Source organism: Macrobrachium nipponense, chromosome 21 (assembly GCF_015104395.2).
Source record: "Macrobrachium nipponense isolate FS-2020 chromosome 21, ASM1510439v2, whole genome shotgun sequence".
In the NCBI taxonomy this organism is placed as follows: domain Eukaryota; kingdom Metazoa; phylum Arthropoda; class Malacostraca; order Decapoda; family Palaemonidae; genus Macrobrachium; species Macrobrachium nipponense.
The window spans coordinates 79,906,866-79,925,556 of record NC_087212.1 but is presented as its reverse complement, the minus strand read 5'-3'; the positions used below and the strand labels follow the sequence as shown (position 1 = coordinate 79,925,556).

Below are 18,691 nucleotides of genomic sequence, written 5' to 3'. Positions count from 1 at the left end.
AATATATATTACAAATAAAAAGCAATGCAAATTTAATATAAAATCACTACACGTTGGGAACACCATTTACCCAAAGTGAATTGCAATTCATTTATGTAGTTAACCACAATTCCACTTCAGTCTAAGGTAAAGTCATTTCGAGAGTGAATTATATTTGCTACTCCTTTATCAGATTAAACAAAATTCACTTTCTTGCCATATTTATTTGTAGGACAAAACACAGGTATCCAACGAGTTATTCCAAAAAAATAAAGTTAAGTGCATCAGCGAAACACATGGAATGTTAAGTAACTGGAATGATGTCATGTCTTTTTTGTTTACCAGTCTTACAGTTCAACTGGAAATGAATTTCTCAGCTCAAAACTCAATAAGTCTGAGAGCCAATATGGCTGCCAAAAATGATTTAGGAAGAGGACGGAGCTGATGTAAAAAAGCTTCGAGTTGCTCACCTCTGAAATATCTCTCTCTCTCTCTCTCTCTCTCTCTCTCTCTCTCTCTCTCTCATAGTTGTTTGCTTCTCGAGGCTGGAGGCTCCCTCCTCCCACTAATTGGAGGAGGAGCCTAATGACAGTCTTCCTAAAAGGTCATCACTGGACATTTTCTGACTATAGAGGAAGTGTGAGGTTTTCTTAGTTATTATTTTGGTCGGCAAGTTTTAATTAATATTGTGGTGAACAATAACCATTTGATAACAGTCACTTTAGTATGATCTTTGTCTGAATCTTTTATGAAAGCATCCTCCCAGTTTTTTTTTTCTTTTTTTTCATGAAGTCAGTTCTGTAGTTTTTGTTTGGGTTTTCTTGGAATTCTTCCAGAAAAGGATTTCTCTTGTTCCTTTTCAATAGTGTCGTTTACGTTGTCAGCTTGTGGGATGTGGCTTACACACGCACACACACACACACGCACACACACACACACACACACACACACACACACTATATATATATATATATATATATATATATATATATATATATATATATATATATATACACACACACCACACACATATATTGCATATAATTAATATATATATATATATAATATATATATTAATATAGATATATTCTATATATTAAATATAAGCACTGGTAATGCAAATAATAAAAATCAGGTCGTCAACGACTGACGCAAACAGTCTGGAATGCATAGCAGCACAGCCCCTAATGTTCTGGATTTCTTCAGGATGTCGGAACTAGACAAAGTCATAACGTTACCAGTCTCACCAGCGAGATCGCGGAGCACGCAAGTTGACTTGGTTTGTCGGAAGTTGCATGATCGCGACGTAAGAAAAATGCAGTTGCCTGTGTATGTTAGTTAGTGCGCCAGACAGGGCATGTACATAATATGTGCAGGACGCACGTACATCGGAATCGTGAGCATACAAGCATGCGTCCATTTCAAGGTCCATTATGGTGCGTACGTTTGTACGTCCATTAGGGCGCATGAATGGTAATATAATCCCCTAGTGTGGTGAAGAATGGGGCAATTAGACGACAGACTTTTGTAGTGGTAGCCAGAGACTGGAAAGTCGAGGAGGCAAGAAGGTCCTTCAGAAAAGATGGATTGGTTTGTCATTAACGAAAATGAATTCTCAGTTTGACATTTATTTGAGAATTTGACAGTGAGAATAATTGGTGGCAGTTTTATTCAATTTGCTTATGCATAGCAGTAATGGTGTTTCATGGTTTTGGGATTTTAAATAAATTTCCTTTAATTTTCATGTTGTTTCTTTATTTTGGATGGATTCGGTTGTTGCTACTCAATAATGAATTCTTTAGACTTTGATCTGACGTTTATTCATAAAGACTCATGTGGTTGTCTGACCAGTGAGGATAAAGGGAATAATAATATAAAAGATGATTTTGTGGAAGATTAATGGTGGTTTAATGATTTTTTGAGAGATTTTCTTAATTTTTATTCATTTTATTCCATTTTTATGTTAGCTATTTTGAGAAAATAAAGATTATAGTTTTGTATAGCGAGGGTTTGAATGTGCCTAAGATTTAGGTAGGTCTTGCTATCAGGTAGGAATTGTCTCTTTTGAATTAAATTGGGTCTTTTGACCCCTTAACAGTTTGGTGGCAGCGGTAAAGAGCCATTAGGCCTATGGATTACGTTTCTGGAGAGACTGGGAATGGTATAGGAGGTAGGAGATGACGTAGATGTTAGTAGAAAATAGGGATTATAGTTACGTATTTTTGGCAACTATCCGTCTACTGCTGACAAAGGCGGTAAAGTCAGCGAAATTCGAGTAGTCGAGGGGTCAGCCAGCCTTCTGAGGCAGTGGCATGTTCATTGTGTGTAGGTGTGACGAATTTTGTAAGTACAGCGGCGATTAGGTATAATAATTACGGTGGGGCGGTCTTATGACAAGTACCAGTGTAATAAAGATGCGCGTTCGCAAGAAGAATCATATGTATACGTGCTAATGCAGGAGCAGACAACTTTAACGTGTTTAATATGCCGTTCCTCAATGACGACGTAAGTTTTCAATATTTCCTTTAATTTTTTTTATGTTAACAATTTGCTCACAAGTGTATTTCATTTTGTGTCTCTGTGGGATTCAAAGAATATTAGTGGTTTGCTCTTAATTGCAATACATGGAAATATGTGATACAACACGTTTCATTTTTGTATGTGAGCGTGTGTGAGAGAGAGGCTGTGGCAGATTGATTGTCCTAGACTCAGCAAATGCCGAGGAGAGGCAAAGGTTCATGTTATATTTTCCTTCTTTCTCACTTCTTCCCGTTTTCTGTTGATCAGCTCTTGACCTTGTAACAGTTGTGAAGAGCTGATAACTTGGGCCATGAAATAATTGTGGAGATCTCCTCCCGAAGAGTTGAGAGATATTTGATTATTGGGAATTGGTGCATCCAATTTCTTTTATTGGGGATTGACATGTTATTACTTTTGGTGTTGGCGGTTTGTGTGGGGATAAATATATCGATGTTATTGAGGTCGGGACGAATCCTGATTATGATAGTCCCTCTAAAGAAGGCAAAATGGCTGAAGCAGGTAATAGTCAAACTTTGGTGCATGAGACAACTAATATAAGTGGGGGAGTTAGCCCTTTTCGAGGCATTGTTTATGGCGTTCTGTCCCAACCAGTGTAAATTTTGATTAAGAGAGTGAATAACTACTTAAATGCCAAGGGAATTAAAAATGATGCTGATGCGTTCACATAGGCAAAAGCCTTGTTAGATTTCAATAAAGGGGATTTGTCATTTAGATGGCGTAGTTTCCAATACACAAAATGTTCAGTCATGGACCGAATTACAAGCATTTCTGAGGACAGCCTATGGAAGAAAGGAACACGGAGATATAGTGAGAGACCTAAAAGGTCTTTACAAGATTAGGAAAGTAATAAAAACCTTCTTGAGTATAGCTCAAAATACATGGGTAAATGGGAATAATATTTCACTTGATAACTTACAGAAACTTATTTACTTCTCGCAGCTTCTACACAACATCCCGGACGTCATTGTAGATAGTGTTGATGAAAAAAGTTGAACCCACATCAGATGAGGAACTGATTTATTCCCAAATTCAGAAACACATGTCCAAATGTCCCACAGTGGATAGTACATTTTGTAATGGAACTGCTCTAAGAAATAAACACAAGAGACTCAGAATTTCCTACTCCCCATTTGTGTGCAAAAGTGGAATATGAGAGGATCGATGGATCAAGGGCAACAGTAGTTGCGTTGCTACAGATGTAATAAACCAGGGCACCCAAGGAAAGTATGCAGAGTCAAATATTGTGGAATATGCAAAAGGGCAGATCACTTATGGCAGGGTTGTCCATCTCAGATACGGAGAGATCCGAGACCTACACCTCAGAAACTCGGGAGTTATAGTATGAGACGTTCACTTGCTAGTTACTCAAAGGGGCAAGGGGATCAGTGAAACTTTTGGAAAGCCAATCAACAAAAGGGGTACAGATGATTTGTACGTGCCATTGTGGTCTCGTGGGGGACACCCTAGGGCCCAGGCTAATTGTACATGGATTAGTGGGAAACATAAAGATCCCGATTTTTATTGATACGGGAGCATCAGTTAATTTAATGGACCATGATCTGTATCAGTCAATGTTTTCCCGATCCTTTGAAACCCTCAACAGAGACGATGTGTGATGCGTAAGCCAATAGATTAAATACCTTAGGTTTTATAAGAATACGGTTTAATGGTTTACTCTGGGTGATAGTGTTAATAGAACCATTATTGGTGACAAAAGGGGTTGCGTTGGGCAACAGACTTTCGCTGGGCCATCCGGCATGTAGGAGGAGACACAGGATATCGGTTCATACAGGTGTTAGTGATTTTATTCGATATGCAGATATAAGTGAACCTGAGGATACAGAGGTTAATAAGGGGAATACCAGCGGTGATATTGGTAATGATATGGGGGATACTGGCGGTGGTGTTGGTGATTATAACTTGGATATTGATGATCACGGCTGTGTTAATGGGGATATTTTGGATAATGGCGGTGACAATGGCGGTTATGATGGGGATATCAGTGATAATGGTGCTTATATAGGGGTACTGGTGACCATTTTGGCAGCATTAACAATGGTGGTATGGGTGGTGATACTGATACTAACAATGGGGTTATGGTGGATGGAATGAGGAACACTAGTGGTCATGTTTATGGGGACGTGGAACAGGAAAGCACTGACCACAAATATAAAGGTGTTTTATCAGAGGATGTTATTTTAAATCCAGGTACAAAGACTATGGTGAAAGTCAGACTGAGGGAAGTGATAAGACCCAAAGAAGTGTTGTAAAGGAAAATGTGGTTCCGAAGTGTGTAGTGGTTTTTCTCTGATATAATAATTACCCATTACCTTCACTTTTCAGCAGAGATGAGTGTAACCATTAAAAGGCATAAATCAAAAGTATAAGTAAGATAAAAATTTGATAAGAAAAGAAACATTAAGATACAGATTTGTTACAGCAGTAGACAATACTTAATTTGTATGCATTTCTCGGGCGTAGTTGATATAAAAGAAGTTTTCCGGATGACTGACGTGGACACGTAGTTGGGCTCCTGCTGTAAACTAGCGTATGTTTGTGGTGACGAGACTAGTTTCAGAGTTTCACTAATGACAGTCATCAACCGCTGTAAACATTCACATGAGTCCGTACGGTCCTTACGGTGATTTGAAGCAGCTGTCTTGAATGTCATCCAAGTGTCCAATTTATGGCAAATGGGATGCAGTCTTGCATCAGTTAAGACACCAATTTAAAATTGGGATGCACTTTAAATGAAATCACTTAATCTATAACAATTATCAAGTCCTATTTCACAGTATAACTGGTAATATCCCGAGAGCTCACTGTTGCTTGATGAAGCAGAATCAGAAGAAACTAATCTGATTTGGCAAGGAGGGTAAAGTAGCAAGGGCAAGGAGAATCGAGTAGTAAGAGCATGGAGAATAGAATAGTAGTAATAGATTCGTAGTCGAAATTAAACATAGGAGATAAAAGGGATAATCATTCAAAACAACAGTTTACGAAATAATAATCAAAATAAGAAAGGTATTAAATAAAAATAGTCAAGATTTACGTATCTGGTTTCAGTCGCAACCAGAAGTCATTCAAGGGGCGCCATATACAAGTGATGGGAAAAACTAAAACATGTATAATTCTAACTATATACCAATTCCCTAACTGTTAGGGAAGAATTCCCTTACAGATGTACATCACTGAGGGTAGTGAGAAACTATGAGTGGTTATTAGCACCGTATCAGTGAACAAAGTATCAAACACTGGTGTCACATGGGGGGAATTAGTGAACTGTAATAATACAGTTAGGGAATACCAGAAGAATACATATGTGGTAGACCTCCAAGATTAGAGCAGTGACAGTGGTTCAGTGGCTACTGTAGAGAGGAACACTGAGTTTTCAAGGGCATAAATGCAATCAAGGAAGAAAATATTTAGAGAACATTTAGCTAATGCAGATTATAAAGACCATATAAAAGCGGTAAGTGAGCTTTTGGCAGAATTTGGGGACACAGTAGTTTTATGAGGGGATTAACTGGGATTGAGTGATGTGTTAGAACATAAGGTAATTTTAGAGGAAGGTACGAAACCCATTTTTATTCCTTCATACTGCATACCTTCCCACTGGTTTACAAATAAATTGAGGCAAGCACAAAAATACCCGTTTTTACCTAATTTGGGGGTGCTGAATTCAAATTTGAAATCCGTTTTTACTCATCACCTCTAGTTTGTTTTTAGATATGCATAGTGTGCATTTTGTGCATATACGGTACATAAAGAGGAGACTTCTGCTGGATTCTCTTGCGTGACATCCCGGTGACAAAATACACCAGATCTTATAAGAAAACACACTTTTGACTGTCTGTGGTACTATGAATTGTGTAATTGTGTCATCCAAGTATATTGATTCAATCAGTGTTCTTTATCTACCCTGTTTTATCTGTTACAAGCTGCTGCAACTCTTGAAATGTGCACATATATTCTCTGTTTCTACTAAAATGAGACTATTTAAAAGCCAGAAAACTAGAGGTGATAGAGCAAAACTATTTATAAATTTGAATTCAGCACACCCAAATTAGCAAAAAACACATATCCCCATTCTTGCCTCAGACCAATTTTTTTTTTTTTTTTTGTATATCAGTGAATCAGAGTACAGGTAGAAAAAGAGGTTAGTAAATGGGAAGAGGAAGGAATCATTAGACATAGTGTATCTCCATACAACTTTCCTCTGTTAGCAGTGCCTAAGAAGGATGGTTCTGTCCGACTATGCATCAATTTTAGTCAATTGAATGAGAAGAGAATTCCTGACTATTACCCGGTCGCTTGCATACCGGGTCTATTTGTAGAAATTGGGGGACATAATATTCATAGCTCAATTGATTTAGCGCAGGGTTTTTTGCAGGTCCCTCTTAGCGAAAATAGCAAGGAATATACTGCTTTTTCAGTGTCCCTCGGATGCCTTTCGGTTTATCAGTTAGTCATATGACCTTTATGAGGTTGGTAAACACAGTTTTTCATTGGTTATTGTGTAAAAATGTTTTTTGTGTACATGGATGATTTATTAATAGCAGCAGACTCGATCGAGCATCACATGGAAGTGCTTAAGTTAAGGTTAGCAGGATTGAAAATTAAGAAGTGTTCCTTCTTGAAGAAGCAAATTACATATTAAAGTCATGTCATATCTAAAGAAGGAGTTAGAGTAAATGACGGTAAAGTTAAAACAATGGGAATGGCAGGATACTTCAGGAGGTTTGTGAAAGGGTTTTCTAACAGAGCAGCTCCTTTAACAGATGTGTTGCGGGAAGATATTCAATTTTATTTTGGAGAACCACAACAAGTAGCTTTTCAGAAAGTTAGGGACGCATTAATGAATCCCCCAGTTCTGAAATTTCCAGATTTCATCAAACCTTTCACACTAGTGACTGATGCCAGTCAGGAGGGTATGGGGCCTGCCTTATGCAAAAATTTGATGGTTATCATAGCAAGAAATTTAGGACAAAGGGTAGCAATAAAAGATTAATGGCTACCGTAGATAAGGAAGCCTTTGCAATAGTATCAAGTTTAGTTTGTTCTAAAATGTTGCTAATGGGGAATAAAGTGGACGTTCTTACAAACCACAAGCCATTATTGGATCTTTTTAATAAGAGCGATTTGTCACCCAAAAGAGCTCGATGGTTCCTAACTATCAGGGACTTTGATGCAAAGCTCATATATATATAGCAGGCAAGTTAAATGTAGTCCCAGATGCCCTTAGTAGAAGTTTTTATGATACTGAAGGATTTCAAGTTTGGGTGTGTGTTTGCGTGTGTGTGTGCGTGTGTTATAGGGTCAAAAGACACAATTTAATTAAAAGGAGAGAACTCCTACCTGATAGCGAAATCTACCTTGGTTGGTTCCCATCACCTGTCATCCCTGTAGTTAGCTGTAATAACTAAATCTTAGTCGAATTCAAGCCATCGTTATACAAAAGTATAATCTTTATTTTCCAATGGAATAAAATGAATTAAAGAAAATTCCTCCAAATTATCATTAAACCACCACTACTCTTCCACAAAATCATCTTGTATATAATTATTCCCCTTATCCTCACTTGTCAGACAACCACATGAGTCTTTATCAATAAACGTCAGATCAAAGTCTAGAGAATTCATTATTAGGTAGCAACAACCAAATCCATCCGAAATAAAGAAAACACAATTATCAGACAATGAAATACATCACGAGTGCAATGGATAAATGTCTACATTTTCCTTTTCTAGAAGCTGAACTCAGTGTCGCTATAAAAACGATTCAAAGTCTCTCTTTCTCTTTACCTTATGATGGACCTTCTAGCGCCCTCCAGTTTTTGGATCACCACTGCCAGATTCTTGTCTAATCAATTGATAAGGTCTCATACTGGGGTTATATCTGATCTCCTTTGCACTCAGGGACATATGCACTTACACCTATTAACCGATGCACGAATGTACACACGCTAATCTATTCTCGGTTCCGATGCACGTGGCTTTCCATTTCCCATGTACACGTTTTATCTACCGCACATATTGGTGACCTCACGTAACCTTTTCATGTGATGTCACGAGCATCTGATTCAGGTCACTTGCGCTGCCAAGCAAAAGCGAAAACTGAAAACTTCCATCTTATGGGTGATATTCTCGACCCTCAAGAAACAATAATTATTTTCATTATCATTATAGTGCAGTATAGAGGAGACCAATTTTCAGAAAGCGTCTTGTAATGACAGAGGGCAACTAAGGCATATGGAGATCGTCAGGTCTCGTCTGAGCCCCGAGGGAGGGGGGGTGGGAGGGGCGGGGGGAGGTAGAGGGTGATGGATATCCTTCTTTAAAAGAGGATGGAAGGATATGTGACTGATTTCATCCTATTTGTTCTCATTGTTGTGACGGATTCCTTGTGTTGTCTGTCTGCTTAATGAAATCAGCTTCTACTGATTGTCTGACCTGTAAATAGACACTGTATCACACACAGCTGCTCAGAGATTTTTAATAAATCTGGTGCATTTGACAATGCACCCATTGAGGCCTGAGATCATTCGTTGACGCTCATTCAATGGTCCACTTGAGTCTTTAGATCACGTGACAGTCGTCAATATTTTTCCATTGATTATTTTAATGACTTTGACTGAATGATGCTTAATCATTAGAGTTCCCGAGAGACTGTTCCACAGTCAAGGAAAATTGTGATTTAGGTGACAGATAGAGATGGGTTAATTTGGCTTTCATCGATCTGTATGGTACCTGTTCTCTTGAATGCATCTTTGACTGGGAGGCTTCCTTCCCTCCCCGAATGGAACTGATTGTGCGAAAGTCTTATTTCTTTCCCTTGCACCTGAGACCTTGCAACCTTGTTGCTAACAGACGCTTCATATTTCTTGGTTAATCTTGAAGGAAATGATAATTATTGTAGAACATAAATGTAGTCTTGGGAAGGTTTTAGATAGAGATGAAACTGTTATTTGCAATCACTCAAAAAATCGAAAGTCACCTGAATGTGGGTTCGTTCAATGTCCGCATTGACGAAAAATATTTTAATGCTTTCGCACCAAATAGAATACACCCAAGTTATCGTACTGGTTGCCCCACCAAATTGTCATTGCTTGCAACATCGCTCTTTTGCAATCTAATTGAAATATATTGTTTATTTCTAGTCTTATTCGTGATTAGAGGCGTAAAATAGTGTTATATAATCAGTTCGAATAAAAAAAATTTAATCCCAAAAAATCGTAGAGCTTCTATTATAGTCTTTGTATAACTTGCATTTATTCAAACATTGCTGTACTGCAAGATATTACATTATAATGATATTTTACAATCACATTTTTATTACCGATCCAAAACGCGCATGATAACCATTTTTTAGATTTTCCTCAAAATTTGGGCTGTTTGGAGCGTTGCTCTGTCATATGCACATTGCAATAGACCTGGAGGCGTCTCAGGTAAGTTCAAGATCATATTCCGAGAACTCCGTGTTCAGTTAAATCCAGAGAGAATAAGGGATGAAATATAGTTTGCAGAACTGATTGATTCTCTCTCTCTCTCTCTCTCTCTCTCTCTCTCTCTCTCTCTCTCTCTCTCTCTCTCTCTCTCTCTCTTTCTCTCTCTGCCTGCCATCAGTCAAAAGGATGAGGACAGGTCATTTGAATGTCGAGTCAAGACGACAGCGATGTTGACTGGGCCTCCTCCTCCTCCTCCTCCTCCTCCTCCTCCTCCTCCTCCTCCTCCTCAGCTGTTTTCAAGGAAGGCCTGTAGTACCCAGGTGACTCAATGTGCAAAGAAAATAAAGTCAAGAGAAAATAAGACTTTCAGAAATAGAGATGTGCTAAAAATGTCTTGAGTCGAAGTCATTGAGAGATTGGACCAAAATAACCTTGTGACATTTTAAAGATAGTGATAGAAAGGGTTTGATTACATAGATGTGATGCTGGATTAGGCAACTAATTGCACATTTAGATCTAATTATAGAAATGACAATTTTCCAATATTAGTTTAATATAGAAAGATGTTTTATTTAATTGAATAGCATAAAATTGTTAAGAGTTATACAGTAGTTTTTTCGGGATTTTTATTTATAATTAATAGTTCATAATGTACTGTTAAAGGCAATATTTGATAAGTTCTGAAGCTCTCAAACTCACATTTTAAGAATAATTGAAGTAAAAATTTACGATGATAATGATGTTTTCAGAACATTTCCCAAGGTGGGTAGTATGTGTCAGTTATCGTTTCATATTTTGACAAATCCACGGAAATGATTCATGTTAAAATACAACGATCACCATCGCCTCTCCCTCTCTGCACTGCCCATCCTTAGTATTTGAACAATTCCTGTGGTGACTCAATTGTTGAAAGCAAAATGTTGTATATAAAAAAAAAAAAAAAAAATCAGCATCCACCCGACAGCTTGAATAGGCATCCATCATTGCGGTAAGATGTTCTACTGTGCCTTTTAGCCCTCTATAGACAGACAATGCTAAAAGGGCATCAACGAAAGGGATTCTCTCTCTCTCTCTCTCTCTCTCTCTCTCTCTCTCTCTCTCTCTCTCTCTCTCTCTGTTGCTTTGCTCAGGGATATGGAAATGACTTAAGTCTTTTTATTACATTCTGGCATTATGTGTCTCTGAGAGAGAGAGAGAGAGAGAGAGAGAGAGAGAGAGAGAGTAAAAACAAAAGTTACAATGCCGAAACAGTGTTATATGATTTCAACAAAGATCAAGCTATTGTAATATTCATTATTAATTTCAATTATTTATAATGAGGTGAATAACCTTTCTTCTTATTTCCATTTTCAGAATCTCAAGCAGTCTGGTTTTGGTGAGTGTTAATACAATGATATTTTGTTTTTAGTGAAGCAAACTCTTTTTTGGTTACTTCATTTCTTTTATTATTTTGCTTTTATGTAGTTTATTTTTGATAATTTTTTTCACTGCGTATTGTCCTTTATTCTTTATCTTCTCATAGTATCTTAGGTTTTTTTGTGTTGTAGTGCTGTCTCCTGTTGTTGATTGTATGTGTAGCTTCATTACTATTGTTATTTTTTTATTATTAATATTACCAATTTTATTAGCATTTTTATTATGACATTTTATTTTAACTTTTATTCTCACATTTTACTGTTTCTATATTGCCTTACTATATTGATTTTACTGCAGATCATTACAAACGTATTGATATTCATTAAACGAATATTCATGAACTTTGCACCATTCATTTCACATATTTCTTTACACCTCTTCACTTCGTATTCACTAGTAGCAAAAATTGTTTCTTGAAGAACAGTTAAATATTTCAGCTGTGAATTAGTCATCATTTTTATCTAGTTTTCATTATTATGACATTATAACATTCCTTTCAAGACAAGGTTTGCCTCTTGCAAGGTAATCCAGAAAAATCATTTCGATTCATTTCAAATTTAAAAACCCATTTCTCATCTTATCATGTGAATTCCCCCTCCATTGACGAGGAAACAGAAATCTTATTTCGCCTAAGAATAGGACGATGTTTTTGTTACGAGGCATGAGAGAGCATCTTTTTTCACAGATAATTGATTTTGTCAAATTGAATAGAAGAGGACCTTTTTAATTTCGTTTCTTTATAATTTGGTTATTTCCCAGTATTGTTTTTTTCGTGAATTATTTGTATAATATATCTTAATAATTTTCAGACACACCATGAGTGTTTATTAATAAATGTCAATAAAGTCTAGAGAATTAATTTCTAAGGAGCAACAACCGAATCCATCTGAAAGAAAAAATCAATTACAATGGATTAATGTCCTATAAATCGTTCCTCTATCTTTTCCTATTCCCGGCATCTAAAATCAGTCTCACTGGTTTACAATATTCAGTGGTTTTCTCTCACTTTACCTAATGATGTATCTTCTAGCGCCCTCCTATATTGCCTGGTTTCACATTCAACGTATGACGTATAATTTCCCATTAATCACCACACTAGGGAGTTTACTCATTCCATTTCCTTTAAGCACTTCCTACATCTGGGAGAGATGTTATTTCCGTCTATCGTTCTTTGAACATATCTGGTTCTTAGGGCCTGATCTTGTGCCGCTGTTATCATTCCATCAGTTTCCTTCTTGAGCTCTCCCCTCAGTAGCCATTGCCCTGTGTCATTGCTGGCTAGTTCTTTTGTCCGTGCATTGGTTTGTTGTGCCAGCCCTCTGTTCTGTTTGTCATTCTCCTGTCTCTGTATATTTCTGGGTCTTCGTCTACTTTTATTAGTCCTTCTTCCCATGCACTCTTGAGCCACTCGTCTTCACTGTTTTTCAGATATTGCCCCAGTGTTCTGTTCTCGATGTTGACGCAGTCCTCTATGCTTAGTAGTCCTCTCCCTCCTTCCTTTCGTGTTATGTATAGTCTGTCCGTATTTGCTCTTGGGTGTAGTGCTTTGTGTATTGTCATATGTTTCCTGGTTTTCTGATCTATGCTGTGGAGTTCTGCCTTCGTCCATTCCACTATTCCTGCGCTGTATCTGATTACTGGCACTGCCCATGTGTTTATGGCTTTTATCATATTTCCGGCGTTGAGTTTTGATTTGAGTATCACCTTGAGTCTCTGCATATATTCTTTCCTCATCGTGTCCTTCATCTCTTGGTGTTTTATATCCCTTCCTTCCATTATTCCCAGGTATTTGTATACCGTCTCATCTATGTGTTTGATGTTGCTCCCATCTGGTAGCTTTATCCCTTAAGTCCTTATTACTTTGCCCTTTTGAATGTTGACTAAGGTAAATTTTTCTATTCTAAACTCCATCCTGATGTCCCCAGATACAATCCTTATAGTCTGGATTAGGGTATCTATTTTCTGATGCTCTTAACATAACAGCTTGATGTCGTCCATTATTATTATTATTATTATTATTATTATTATTATTATTATTATTATTATTATTATTATTATTATTATTATTCCACTTATGTCGATATGACTACAAACACAGTTTTGAGGTTGAGTTTGGTAATGGAAGAATCATTAGCATCTATTCCATACATGTTTGTTCCTTTTGACTGACAATTGTCAGAGTGTTTCATTTCAATTGATGTGTATTTTGTCCAATTTGACCGTCACTTATTAGTATCAATTTTTCACTTTGCTTTTGTGTTTTATTTTTTCTGAGGCAATTTGCTTGACAACTTTATGCAACTTCTGCAAGTTGAAGGAATCTTTTGACTAATTGACTTTATCTTTTAATTGTAACTGTCGTCGCTGTGTTTGTGAATAGTGTTTGTACTCATTCAGTATCATAAGTTGTACGCATTGGAAGCATTACTAAAATGCAGATCACAAAAGGTGACGATAAATTTGACATAAAGTTTTTATTGTCAAACATACAAAGGTTTTTCCATTTCCAGTATGGAAACTTCTTACCAGAACTACTTCATTATTTATGCTTAAAATGGCTAATAAAACACCCAGTGTAAGTAAGCATTCAGTGTATTTGCAAAGCTTGAACAAATTATGCATCCTTGACATTTTGGTATTTCCATATAGATGGATAGATAGATATATAGATAGGGAAGTCTAATGACTGCACTATTACAGTTAAAAAATGCAACAGGTTCTCAAATATGGTCGAAGAAAAGGACAAAAGATAAACAAATAAATCTCGGTAGTCATCAAAAACTCAAAGCAAAATAATGAAAAAAAAGCGGCATATTATTTAACATTTGCAACATTGTCACCTTCACAAGTGGAACTTTAAATGCAGCTAAGTAAACTTAACTAGTGTACAAACATATCAGCGGAACCTTCATGAGTTACTTTGCCTTTCTTCACCTGCAAAACAACATAAAGGAAACTGACAAGACATATTATATTCTGGAGAACAAAAACAAACAAATAAATGATAGTCAAACAACCATTAAAAGAAAAGCTTGCAACACCTTTTTATCAGTTCAATCATTTCCTCATCTGTCCTCTGTATTCAGGGCAATTTCAGAACAACAGGAGAGGCACCAGTATATAATATATATATATATATATATATATATATATATATATATATATATATATATATATATATATATATATATATATATATATAGGCCATATCTTGAATTATGTAAGAAGGGTTCTCTATTTATGTAAGGAGAGATCCCTGTTGAATATAGCCTTAATAATAATACAACTGAACAATGGAATAAAGCATACTATCTCTTGATTATTTATGCAGTCTCTCGAAACCCCCACCACTTAGGAACATCAGAGAGAGAGAGAGAGAAAGAAAGAGAGAGAGAGAGAGAAGCAGTTCCTCTCCTTTCCTGTGGGTGACAGCAAGACAGCATAACAAAACCAGAATCACAGAAAAGGAAGATGGAGCAGACAGAGAGCTATTTCAGGTCATGTGGGAACAATGGGAGGGCGGGAGGAAGGCCTAGGAAGTGCTAGTGAGGAAGAGGGGGAGGGGGAGGTGTTGAAACAGAAGGGGATATACAGGTATATTCAGTGGCTTCTCATAGGGAAGTCTTCCTGTTCCTCCTCCTCCTCCCCCTCCTCCTCCCTGACTCAGCAGTGGGAGTTTGAATGATGTCTTGTGAAGCCCACCCTTCTCCTCTTTGTTTTTCTTCTCTTCATCATCCGTTTTCTTCTTCTCTGCTTCTTCTTCTTCTTATTCTCTTTTTCTCTTTTTTCTTCTTCATCGTCCGTTTCTTCTCCTTCTTCTCTTTTTCTCTTTTTTCTTCTTGCTTGTTGTTGTAATTCTTCTTCTTCTTCTTCTTCTTCTTTATCTCCTTCTTCCCTTTTTCTCTCTTCTACTCGTTGTTGTTGTTGTTCTTCTTCTTCTTCTTCACTATCAGCATTCACCATAACATCATGTGGACCATTAGAAACCATTAAGCGTTTCACTTCCTTGTTCTTGCAGAGTTTGTTTCATTCTTCCACATCATAATCATCATCATTCGGTGTATCAAAAGGCAAATAATCCATATTTTCCTCAGAGGCGGAGAAGGAACAGTCAGCGACTGGAGTAGGAGCTTTATGTCAGGAGCAGGACCTGTGGAGGAAAAAAAATGGCAGGATATTATCATTTACACCTCCTCTACTTGACCTTCTCCTACCACCTCTCACTCTTGCTCAACACTCACACTCACACACCACAAACAAAGCACCACACACACACACACACACACGAAAAGCAGGATAACTAATCTGTTACTACTTTTGTTATATGACTATATATGTATATAGTATATATATATTTATAATATAATATAATATATTATATATGTCTATTATATATATGTGTGTGTGTGTGTGTGTGTGTGTGTGTGTGTGTGTGTGTGTGTAGTGACTAAGAAGAAGAAGAAGAAGAACTATGGTAATTGAGAGAAAATAATAATCAGGAGGAGGTTAAAGAAATATAGCATAAAATGTAGTATATTTCAATACTGTCATTATTTTATTATCATTATTATATTATCATCATTTATTATTGTTATTCCCCTTGAGGAGAGAGAGAGAGAGAGAGAGAGAGAGAGAGAGAGAGAGATTATTTTTCAAGTCTTCCTTTTCCTCGCCTCTTGCTTCTTCTTCTTCTTCTCCTTCTTTTTCTTATACTTTTCATTCTGCTCATAATGGAAGAGGAGGAGGAGATGGAGGAGGAAGAAGGAGGAGGAAAAGGAAAAAGAACAGTTCTTTCATGAGGGTTGACATTTGATGCTACCGATACTACCACCACCACCACCACTACTACTACTACTCACCTTCATTTAAGACCATATCTAAATCAGTGGAGCCTCTTCCTCCTCCTTCTTCTTCCCTGGTTGTTGGAAACGTTCTGTTTATGACGTCGGCGATGAAACGCTCCCCCCGAGAAGCTTCAGACATTACGTATCTTAATCTCAGTAATTCCTTTGGTGGAGTCGCGAGAGAAAAGGGCCTCCTCAGGCTCTCTACGTCTTTGTATCCATCATCATGAATGGTCAATCCTGTGGATGTCAAACAAATGAGAGGAATTTTTGTTTTTGAGATATTGTATATTGTTAGAGAGAGAAAAACCGACACATGCCGACGTATTCACATAACTTTAAAATCTCTTCTCAGAAGAAACAGGCAATTCGGTGACTATCCTTTCATTACCTTTTCTTTTTCATCTTCTTCTCTATTTATTAAATAACTTGTGAGGAGGTTATTACCAAAGATGGAGAAGAAGAAGCATAGAATGAATAAAAAGCGAAAGGTTGTATATTATTTACAGCTGAAGATTTTATTACTTCACAATTAAGGAAGTAAAGATTGAGGAAGTTCCTACTTACTTAGCATATCCAATGGAGGCAAAACCTCCTCCTCCTCCTCCTGTCCTGGAAGTGTGTTGGCATTGTGCACTCACTTAGACGCATCTGATGATCAACCACTATACGAATGTTATCGACGGCAGACTTCAGAGTTTCACTGAGTTGTGAAACTGTTGCATTTGGAAATCCAAATTCCAATATAATCTCTTTGGGCCTCAGTTTAGGCAGCAAGGATGGTAGGACATAAAGACTCTTGGGTTGTTGGAATTTTACTTGGTCCTTCAGAGAAGTTTCTCTCTTCATCTGTGACACAAGTGATTCCAAAACCTTATCGTCCAGTCTAGTTTCAATACATGGTTCCAAAAAAACATCATGTATATCATAAAAGATGCTTTTTAATACAAAGAGTTCATGAATCTCCTCTATTGTATCGTAAAACACATCTCTCTCAGTACTGTACAGTATTCCTGGTATGAAGGAAATCACTCCTACAAATTCCTCAAATAGATATTCCACTTCATTTTCATCTTCATCCCCACTTCCATCAGTATCTTCACGCTTGAAATGTGATGGCAGCACATCCCGAAGAATGTTTCCTCCTCGTGTCCTTCTATTTGATGTGATGATATCATCGCAGATGCTGCCTGCAGCTGCAAACTCCTGCTCACTTCTGTGTCTGTGGCAGTAGACATTGACAATGTCCAGATGCTTCTTTGTTTTCTTTATGGAGAAATAGGACGACATGATGGCATCAAAGTTTCTGACATACCTCTGGAGAACTGATCTCCCCTTTAAAGCTTCTTACTTCTACCTCGGAATATTCATATTTTCTCTCATGGTAATGTTTCAAACACCATTTTCTGTACAGTGCATCAAATTCCTCCAGCGATTCTTCAGAGATCCCTGTCTTGTCGGAGATTCTCTTGATCTTGTGCCTTCTCAGCTGTAAGTAGACCGATGTCCTGGTGCTCATTTCATCCCTTAGATCTGGACACTCAATGTAAAGGAGAACGAACAGGTTGAAATACAATGGGGTTTGCAGGATGGCTCTAGTGCCAATGTTCATTTCTTCTATTTTCTGAAGCAGCTCCTTTTTCATTTGCTCCTGTTGGGTGACATCATCTTTCAGCAGGTGGCCAATGAGCTTTTCTGTGAGCGATTTCATATCCTCTTTCTGAAGACCTGACACTCTGAGGTTGATTCTGGAACGTTGTGCTTTATTCACAATTTTGGTTACACCCTCTGTGTTTCCTGGACGTGTCGTGACAACAAACTTCATCTTATTTGAATTCATTTTCAAAAACTCTTGGAAGAGTTTACTTGAATTCTCATTGGCCTCATCATAGCCATCACACAAGACCAAACACTTTGAATCCAGGACTACCGATTTGACAAGGTCTAAGGGAAATAGAGCAGCAGTTTTTGGAATCATGTTTCTTATGTAGTCATCAAAGTTGTCGTGGTCATGATTCCTGAACTGCATGCAGAGCAGAAATGGGAAGGAAGAGAGTTCTGGCACATCATTTGTCTTCTTGCACCATCCCCTCCGCATAGGAACAAAGAATTGTGGTCTTTCCAGAACCTGCATCGCCAGATATAATCACAACTTCAGGGTCTTTTCCTTTCGGGTTTTTAATGGTGAAGATTTCTTTTTGATTTACAATAATACGTTTATTGCCATGGAGACCTTTATTTAACTCCTGATCATCCGCCACTTGTAGAGGTACCATAATCTGTCCTGGATCTGTAGTACCATGGTGAGTGAGCCAGTCATAGGGCAAAATCTGACAGAGGCGTTCATTGATAGAGGAGATTTCTTTTGCAGATGATTCTTGTATCATCTCATAGAATTCGCTCTCAAACTCTCCTATTTCTTCTTTAAGCCTTTGTATATCCTGGGGGTTTGAGGGATCATATT

The 18,691-nt window shown here is 37.4% G+C and overlaps 1 protein-coding gene and 1 long non-coding RNA gene across 2 annotated transcripts in view; one reads left to right on the top strand and one right to left on the bottom strand.

Annotated features, from left to right (window-relative positions):
• Positions 1–11,344, top strand: part of LOC135198196 (uncharacterized) — an 82,199-nt gene extending 70,855 nt beyond the window's left edge. The window contains exon 5 of the long non-coding RNA XR_010310747.1: positions 11,321–11,344. This is a non-coding gene — a long non-coding RNA (uncharacterized LOC135198196). The remainder of the gene's footprint in view (positions 1–11,320) is intronic.
• A 4,037-nt stretch (positions 11,345–15,381) lies between these two features.
• LOC135197538 (uncharacterized) lies at positions 15,382–17,517 on the bottom strand. Its single transcript, XM_064224598.1, has 4 exons — positions 17,313–17,517; positions 16,795–16,863; positions 16,243–16,467; positions 15,382–15,533 (listed from the first exon to the last, which is right to left on the bottom strand). The coding sequence occupies exons 1-4, from the start codon at positions 17,515–17,517 to the stop codon at positions 15,382–15,384; spliced, it is 651 nt and encodes a 216-aa protein (XP_064080668.1).
• Positions 17,518–18,691: the final 1,174 nt, after the last annotated feature.

Bases quoted from the DNA above. Each gene is read 5' to 3' on its own strand.
- LOC135197538 (XM_064224598.1), bottom strand. From the start codon at position 17,517: ATGTCGTCCTATTTCTCCATAAAGAAAACAAAGAAGCATCTGGACATT. The intron at 16,468-16,794 runs GTAAGTAGGAAC...TGACATCCACAG, and splicing joins GCCTCCATTGGATATGCTAA to GATTGACCATTCATGATGAT. The intron at 15,534-16,242 runs GTGAGTAGTAGT...TTTCCTCCACAG, and splicing joins AGATATGGTCTTAAATGAAG to GTCCTGCTCCTGACATAAAG.